This window comes from Triticum urartu, chromosome 2 (genome assembly GCF_003073215.2).
Source record: "Triticum urartu cultivar G1812 chromosome 2, Tu2.1, whole genome shotgun sequence".
In the NCBI taxonomy this organism is placed as follows: domain Eukaryota; kingdom Viridiplantae; phylum Streptophyta; class Magnoliopsida; order Poales; family Poaceae; genus Triticum; species Triticum urartu.
The window spans coordinates 92405962-92414685 of record NC_053023.1 but is presented as its reverse complement, the minus strand read 5'-3'; the positions used below and the strand labels follow the sequence as shown (position 1 = coordinate 92414685).

Here is an 8724-nt window from a genome sequence, read left to right as displayed (position 1 = left end):
CTCGTGAGCTTGGGTGGTGATGAGAGAAGAGGATGCCTCTGCATGCCTATTTATAGCCAACCTCCGAGACGAGACAGAGCCGATCCAAGGAGCGATCGTGCAAGGAATGTCGTGTCCCGGAGCAATAGTTTTCTCGGCAGAACTGGACATGGCGAGCACAATCGCCCGGAATGGGCAGTGCTAAGTTGACATTGATCCGTGCCTGTGCAAAGTGTTGAACAGCTCGCTGCGGCTTCATTAAACTGATGACGTGATTATGTCCACCGAACACCGATCGTTCGGTGATGCGTCTAACTGGGCAAGAAACGATTTGATATTGCCTGGGTGATTATTCAACGGGTTGCTCTTGAGAGTTGTTGGACTGGGCGTGGGCGTGGGTGGAGTTAGTTAAGACAGTGCAATAAACAGTCCCATCATTGGATAGACATTCGCTTCGCCGCGGTCTGGATCTGACCCATCGCAGTCGCAGCACCGCCGGCCAGCCCCTAGCTACGCTAGTAGGTACTCCTGCTTGTAATGGTGGGTTGCCATGACGAGCTACGCTGTCTACGCAATAGGCCAGTTCGTGAATTCATGTAAAAAATGCTAGAGTTAGGGCATCCTCAATGTCGATCCGCAAATTTTCTTCCGTATCCGTTCGTGAAAAGAAAAACCAATTCATGGACACCGACGCGGGAGCCGGCCATCCAACACTGCCCACATACATTTTGGACATATTTGAACTAAAATAGGTAAGCCGCGGCAGATCTCTTTGTCTTCTCCATGTCCGGCAGCCCGCTCATCAGACTGCCGAGAGCCCTGAAAGTATATACCTGCCCCCCCCCCCCCCAATATCTTCCCTATGTTCGGCTGTGTTGCTCGTTGGAGTGGCAAAGGGGTTGCTTCAGCCGGAGGGGAAGGAAGGCATCCGCTTTCGTGAAGAGCGAATCATGGTTGGTTTTTGGGGCGGAGGATGACGATGGCCCATGAGAGAGGACAAGACACCTGTTGTGTACGCCGGCGACGCACTTGCGGTAGCCTTCATGGGACCCCAAGCGGCGGCGGTCTCCCATGTTCTACTTTTTCTCGATGTCAACGACGGCCGATCTCCAAGCCGGCTTCTTTCTGCGCCGGCAGGGCACGGTTCCGTGAACGTTGACTTCGGATGGCTCGGCGTCTGGCCTCATCCACGGCAGTCATATGATGCCCGTTCCGCCGTGTTGGCATGGAGCAACTCGCCACTCCTCTGCGAGCTGGCTTGGAGCAGCAAGTTGTTGACCCAGGGCCCGGCTTCTTTCTGCGCCGACAGGGCGTGGTTCCGCGAACGTTGACTTCGGATGGCTCGGCGTCTGGCCTCGTCCACGGCATCCATTATGCCCGTTCCGTTGTGCTGGCCCGGAGCAACTCGCCACTCCTCCGCGAGCTAGCTTGAAGCAGCGAGCTGCTGACCCAAGGGCAGGCTTGGAGCAGCGTGTTGCCTGGCTTGTATCCAGCGGGCTTAGCAAGCCACTCAACGGCTTTTATACCGGAGAACTACCCTTCCTGCTCGTCGGATGCCATGAGAAGGGTGAAGGAAATGGTGGAAGGAAGAGATGGGGAGCGGAAGAGTGGTCCACTTCTTGCTCGGCGTCTGGCCGCCTTTAAATAGCGGGCGGGCGCGGGGAGCTTGCCCGGGTTTGTGTTTAATGTCGGCCGGCTCGCGAACGGACTTGTGGTTGGAGTAGATTTCTCAGCACACGCGTAGATTTAATGAAGGCGTTTGAATGCGGCGAGGAGGCGTGTTCAGCCGAGTGTGCGGCGAGCGGCGCTCTCTCGACTGGCGTGCCGCTTCAATGTCGGCGCCGGTGAGAGGTCGCATCCGCTCTGGGCCGCCTTCAATGCGGAGTGGCCGCTCTACAGCGGCATGAATGTGGGCAGCTGGCGCCAGGCGAGAAGCGCGGGCGAGCGAGGGGCGGGATTTTTGGTGGGTCAGGGCGGTCAAAAGCGGGTGTGGCTCCGGCCGCCCACAACCCCCCTCCCCCCTCGTTTGTCTCTGGTTTGCGGAAGAAAGTGCATCTGGACCGCCCTGCGGACCGATGTAAGATCCCGTTGGATGGCAAAACATGTTCGGACTGGGTAGTCCGGACGGTTGCGGGCGGTTTGAGAGTCGGCGTTGAAGATGCCCTTACGAACAATGTATACAATTTAACCTACGGACTTATCTCCCCTACCCTTGATTTCCAACCACATCTTGCAAGACAACCACAACATTAAAATAATCTCTATATAAACTAATATAAGATCTTTTCAATCATTAATGATTGAAAAGATCTTATATTACTACCTTTCATTTTGGTTTATTGGTCTCTTTTGTAATTTGTGCCAAATTTTGATTAAATATTTAACTAATAAAATGTTAATGCATGTCAACAAAAATTATATGATTGGATTCGTATTTGGACCTAGTTTTCTTATATTACTACCTTCGTTCTGGTTTATTGATCTCCTTTGTAATTTGTGCGAAAATTTGATCAAATATTTAACTAATAAAACGTTAATTCATGTCAACTAAAATTATATGGTTGGATTCGTATTTGGACCTAGATTTCAATTATATAATGTTTTGTGACATGCATAAATATTTTGTTAGTTAAATTTATGATCAAAATTTGACACGAAATACAATAAAAACTAATAAAACAGGACGAAGGTAGTAGTTTATAGATCGAGTAGTAATTTTCGGATGCCGCGCCCGCACTGGGAAGCATTGGCTAGGCACACTATGTTTGCAATCGATCACTTCATCAAAAGGATCATAGTGTCCAGATATCGTTTCGACCTGAGTTAACCTAGTCCTTCAGCGCTCATTCAGAGACACCAACTGTATTCATAAGCGGGATCTTCGGACGCGGCACATGGCGAAAAGCTATAGTGTTGCTTTAGATGCTGGGAGCTAATTCAAACTGCTCTTACAATCATTTGGTCCGGGTGACAAAGATGATGTTCCTACTGTCAAAAACTTTTTTTTTTGCGGGGGTAATATCAAAAACTTTGCGAATTTTAAACTCATGCACATCAGCACATGTGCATGTCCGCTATGCACATCTAAATTTTCTCAGGAAAATGATAATTTATGTGGATTGTGTAACAAAAAAGAAAGTGCTCCAAAAAAGGGCTTTTCAGAGCACTTGTTTTTGTTGTTTTCGCTCATGGCAAAGTACGTGTATTTCTAATGAAACTTTGCAAGCATGTAAATGCACAAAACACAAACAATGTATTTTTCTTTACATCTTAACAATTTTATTGTTCACACTGGAAACGTATACACAGTCCCGCGGGCCAAAACGCCATCTCCTTGGTCACCATGTTTGGCAAGGCAATTCTCAGAATCATGTCATTGCACAAATATTACTCCCTCCATGAAGAAATATAAGAGCGTTTAAATCACTAAAGTAATGATCTAAACACTTTTATATTTGTTTACAGAGGGAGTACCGATCAATAAAGAAGGATCTTGCCCTCAAGAATATAATGTACTGGTGCTGATGCACAGTTTGACAGTTGTACGTAAGGAGCCTCTCTGTGCATCAGTAAAACAAACAAACAAGTTTGGAAGCTAAAACATTTATGGATATGTTTGGGCAGAGTGACAGATAAATACAGTGGGACATCAATTTCAGGAGCTGCGCACATGTTTAAGCGAGCGCACAAATTTAGAAATCTAAGTTGTTTTTTAAAAGAAAAATATCCACGTTGTTGATGGTGCTATAGGTACATCAACCAGGTTTAAATAGTTGCAATATCAATAGATAACCATAAATTTTAATATTAATACATAACTATCAGGTTTCCATATCAGATACACATGACCACCAGGTTTCAGAAACACAACCAGATTCAGTTCTGGCACCACCTCATGAAAGGAATGACCGAAAAGCGAAATAACTGCAATTAAGTGATACAGCTGAACACAAGCATGAGCACATACAATCATCTGTCACGGTGTGAACAGCAAAAGATTCAGAATCACTGTGAGGTATCAGAATTATGACAATTCAGAAATTAGCTCTTGAAATTCGAAGACGGTCCAGTCAGCTTTGGTTGCAACTGCTTCTCTCATCTGGACACCGGCGTAACAGATGAACAAGTCTGCCCCACCAGGTTGCCGAGCCTGCATGGACACGTGTATATAAATTAAGCTACACACATTTTTGATCATTTCTCATGTTTAGAGATAACTCCTTCATCACATTGAAAAATTAATAACACTCCTAACCGATTAATATGCTGCATAACCATCATCCACAGAAAGATTATTTGTTGGCCCTTGACAAGAACTAAAGACGAGAATTAAATGCCATGTATCAGTATTGAACATGTCCTCATGAAGTCCATACCCTTAGTATGGAATTCTCCAACCCCTTCATTTCTACAGCATGATAAAGTACTACTTCCACCGTCCCATAATATAAGCGTCATCACCCCCCCCCCCCCCCCCCCCCCTGCCCACTCACTAGCACACACGCGCGCGCGCACAAACCCGGCTAGTAAGTGATGAGCAATTGTGTCACAGAATTCAGGATCTGTTAAAGATGAACTAGCGCAGTTTGCACTTGTAGCCCTTCTTACTACCTCATTTCATTGAAAAATTCACTCTCCTGTTATTAACATCACGCAACCAGAGATATACCTCAAGATCAGTGGCACCATCTCCAATCATAACCAGTGTATTGTAACCATGATCCTGAACACATGGAAGAAGGTCACTTACGGAGCTAGAAATTAAGAACATAAATGTAATATCAAAAGTTACAGCTACACTAGACCTGTCTTATTTGTTGCACAGCTACTGCTTTACCCCCACTTCGAGAAGTAGGCTCTGTGGGATCAAATCCAGCATACTCTCCGGATGACCCAAATAGCAGTTGGTTTGCTATGATGTTTTCAGTAGGAATGCCAAGATCAAATGCCACAGGCTGGAAACAAGAAAAATAGAAAACTAAGGATTCTTTAACCATGTATGTGTACCTCCGGTCACAAAATTAAATTTAAAATGTTCTCAAGTGAAGAAAAGAGGAATTCTTGTTTTTAGATCGAGGGAAGAAACATATCCTTGTTCAACAAATAATATAGACGGAAAATTTAGAACCAATTTCTGTATTCAAACTATGGATATCTTAATAGCAAAGCTTGGTGTGTGTGTGTGTGTCACAAAATTTGAAGATTTTTCAAGGACAGGCAAATTGGACTATGTTCTGATAATCTAGATTTCAAAAGTACCGTTGGTGCAGCCGTTTAGTGAAGATATACCTTGATCATTTGCCGGAAACCTCCTGACACAAGGAATACTTCAGTATTATTAGCTTTTAATGTCTTAATCAAATCTGCGATTCCAGGAGAAATCCTGCAGATACAAACAGATAAACACGTCGATGAACCAAGAAATTGAACAGTGCATATCCAACACAAAATTACATGTTGAGGCGCTGAATAAATGATTAACAAATACCACCTTGGCATTATTCTGTAGCCAAAGATCTTAGGAAATCTCTTATTAATGCACAAGGCGAATAAGTCAAAAGGGTTATGTTGTGGTTGTAGGGCACGTAACGGCCTAAAGGTTAAGACTAAAGTGGTATAGGAAGATAGTATTTTAATGTCTCATTTAGTGTTATCAAAATGAACTTAGCCTATATGGTTGTACTATTCTGAAATTGTGTTTCAACCAATTTTGCATATACTGTACCTACTATTTTTCATATTGGCTTAAAAAGAGAAGCAGGGTGAAACCAGTTAAGCATTCCTAAGAGCATTCTTCTATGTTCAGTAGCACATATCTAACCAATCCAGTATAAGAATAACAGAACTGTGGAATCTCGAAAGATTCAATATAGGAACGCAAAAGCGGCAGCTAAATAGTGATTATTCTTGAATTAACTTGAAGCTAGGACTTGTAAAAGGTCACCTGGGTGGCCTCTTCTCCAAACAGTCCTCAACTTGGGACAGAGATGGCTTGATTAAAGAGATCCGGGCAGCAAGAGCCTCTTCAAATGGAACGGTCCCTGTCATCGCCCTGAGAACAATAGGCCAAGATTAGTTTTTCGGAAGATATTATATGCCAAACAACTAACATACTCCAGAAAATGTGACATTTACTTTGTCGTCCACTCGGCAACTGCCTGCCCAGCCCCACAGAAATCAGCAAGCTCGTCAATACCCTCATCCAAGCATACAGTGCTATCCACATCGAAGCACACCGCATTGGCATTGCGCCATGTCTCAAGAACCTCTGGGTATAAGCAGGGAAATCATTACATAAGCTAACCTCGATGCTTCTTGGAGACGCACATCGATTAACCAATAAAAGGAAGTCTCGGTAATTAGGAGTACAAACCTTTGGATGGCTGGCGGTTTGCCAAACCAGAAGAGGAAGGGGCCTTGGAGACCTCCATTGCTGCTGCCATGACAGCACGCGCTTTCGAGAGCTTAGCGCAAGGGAATAATGGATCTGTAACTCTTATCACTAAATGTGAAGCGTGTGCTGCTCGAACTAAAGATGACCGAGGGACGGATAGAGCATGCCTCGAGCTGGTGCGTACACTGATCGGACTGGCCATACCATGCATGCCTGCCTGAAATAAAAAGGAAACACCAAATTAGAGAAAACCTGGTCATCAAGAATTCAAGATCATGCTTTACTGTAGGCAACTCAAGAGAAGGCAACATTTGTGTTACAGTGACCGGCGAAAGGACATGGGCCAGCGCCACCCGCCAGGCATGCTCGAGCTCGTTGACGCAAACCGTCAAACACCCTACGGGCATGCGTCACGCAGTGCAAAAGAGCGGCAACCACGACGTCGCGGGACTAAGATTAAGCTTTGGGCGGAGCACGAAGAAATTGATATGCAGCATAAGTTGAGCCCTACGATATCTTCTCCCGCCGATAACAGTGCTGACTGCCACCGCGGCCGCCGTCCCCGTCCTCCACCGCGCGCTGAGCCGTCCACCCTCCTCACGCTGCGGCCGCTCACTGCCGACCGTGCGGTGCATCACCTCCGACGGGGCAGAGCAAGAGCAGGGTTACCACGGCACGGCGGCCCGCCCTGCCCTGCTCGGAGGCTGGGTCCGCGTGGCGTACCACTAGCCACGCCCATGGCGGATAGAGATGAAATCGGAGTAGCAACGAACGAACGAAGGAACGAAAGATCTGGGCACTCACGCTTGCAAAACGGAAGAATGTTCTTCGTCCCGTCGAATGGCGCGCCCAGGTAAGATCTCCTTGCCGAACAGTGGTTTGGCTGGTGACGGGCAGCGTAGCATTCCTCGCCTTCCTCTTTTTTTTTTTAAGGAGGGTAGCGTTCCTCACCTACCACGTAGTATCTGAATTATGTTGCCACCCTCCGCTGACAAGTGGGCCTACTGAGTGGCTCTGGTTACCTGAGGCTGGTCATAGTAGGCCCTGTTTGGTTCATAAGTCATAGGACTTTTTCTACTCCCAATTAAAAAGTCCCTACTCCCTAAAAAGTCCCTCACTGTTTGTTTTCAGAGATTAAAAAGTCCCTAGTCTATTCCTAGAGGTTATTAAATGACCATGTTGCCCCTAATATATAGAAAAATAACAATCAAACAACACCATGGGGTGGCGGGCCATTGAATGCATAGAGGGGCATTGTTGGAAAAGTCCCAAAAAGTCCCAAAAAGACTCTCCTTGAGAGTCTTCTTCATTTAGTCCCAAATGCCTAGTTTAGTCCCTAAAAAGTCCCTCCCGTTTGGTAAAAAAGTCTCTAAAAAAGACTTTTTCTAGTCCCTACACAAAAAAGTCCCTGAAAACAAACACCCTCTAAGTTACTACCTCCATAGTGCAAAGTATCTTAATAGTAGTGTCATAGTTTGTTTCATTTATTGCCTTATAGACTCATTTTACCTCGGGAAGCGCTATGTTACAGTAACATATTATGTTACTCCAAGCACCTCTCTCCTCATTAAATACTTGCCACATAAGCAAAATTGTCTTGGGATGTGTTAAGTTACTACCTAAGTTACCCCCACTATGGCTAGCCTGAGTGCTCCACTTGCGACTTTTCAGGTCGAGTATTTATAACAAAAAAAACTACCATAATTGAGGTCGTCGTCTCGCTGAACTACAACTTTAAAAAAATTGACAGAAAACAACCATTTTTTCCTCTAATTTTGTGCCTAAAAACTACCGAAAATGATTGGTGACCGTTTTAGAGGATTTAAATACGTTTATGACAAGCGGGACCCACCTATCAGGGGTAGTGTGGCAGGAAAGTCAACGCGGATTATTTTGATCATTAAGTTGACATTGAATCATAATAGAAGAAAAAAATATACAAGGTCATAAGAGTCAAATAGAACACAACGGCCCAAAAAGAAAGACAAACAAAAAAGTATTGAGTACATCAAATATATTTTTAAATAATAACATAAAACATCAGGTTTGTAGGTAATGACCTAGCAAATAACGCTAATTGTGTTTTAACCTATTTTTAATTATTATTTTCCAACATATAGGGCCCGTTGGATAAGAACGTGGCAAAAATATTGCCTCATGGGTGCTTTGACATTTGACTAATATCTTTCTTCTCCTCCTCTCTCAAATGTCACTCAGCCACAGTGAGCGCGCGCGTCAGGGCTGCTCACATGATGCCACCTCGTCGTCGGCAAGATGGGTGGGTGCCGCTCAGCTGGTTGTTGCCTTGTTGGTCAACCGACACCATCAAGCTGAAGCTACAGAGCCAGCCT

The 8724-nt window shown here is 45.1% G+C and overlaps 1 protein-coding gene across 2 annotated transcripts; it reads right to left on the bottom strand.

Moving 5' to 3' along the window:
* Positions 1 to 3736: 3736 nt before the first annotated feature.
* On the bottom strand, positions 3737 to 7316 carry LOC125536054 (phosphoserine phosphatase, chloroplastic-like). 2 transcript variants are annotated; one of them, XM_048699148.1, is made up of 8 exons: positions 7178 to 7316; positions 6353 to 6590; positions 6115 to 6247; positions 5924 to 6031; positions 5269 to 5362; positions 4785 to 4934; positions 4649 to 4702; positions 3737 to 4129 (listed from the first exon to the last, which is right to left on the bottom strand). In XM_048699148.1, the coding sequence occupies exons 2-8, from the start codon at positions 6582 to 6584 to the stop codon at positions 4004 to 4006; spliced, it is 897 nt and encodes a 298-aa protein (XP_048555105.1). In that variant the 5' UTR covers positions 6585 to 6590; positions 7178 to 7316; the 3' UTR covers positions 3737 to 4003. The 2 variants fall into 2 exon arrangements, with proteins under 2 accessions (XP_048555105.1, XP_048555106.1); XM_048699149.1 differs by having other exon boundaries at positions 6353 to 6586; positions 7178 to 7305.
* Between the last annotated feature and the right edge of the window lie 1408 nt (positions 7317 to 8724).

What these genes read in the sequence shown, in the direction of transcription:
- LOC125536054 (XM_048699148.1), bottom strand. Translation starts at nt 6,584, where the DNA reads ATGCATGGTATGGCCAGTCCGATCAGTGTACGCACCAGCTCGAGGCAT. An exon ending in TTGGAGAAGAGGCCACCCAG is followed by an intron (nt 5,363 to 5,923) that starts GTGACCTTTTAC and finishes TTGTATCTGCAG; the next exon opens with GATTTCTCCTGGAATCGCAG. An exon ending in ATGGTGCCACTGATCTTGAG is followed by an intron (nt 4,130 to 4,648) that starts GTATATCTCTGG and finishes GTGTCCATGCAG; the next exon opens with GCTCGGCAACCTGGTGGGGC.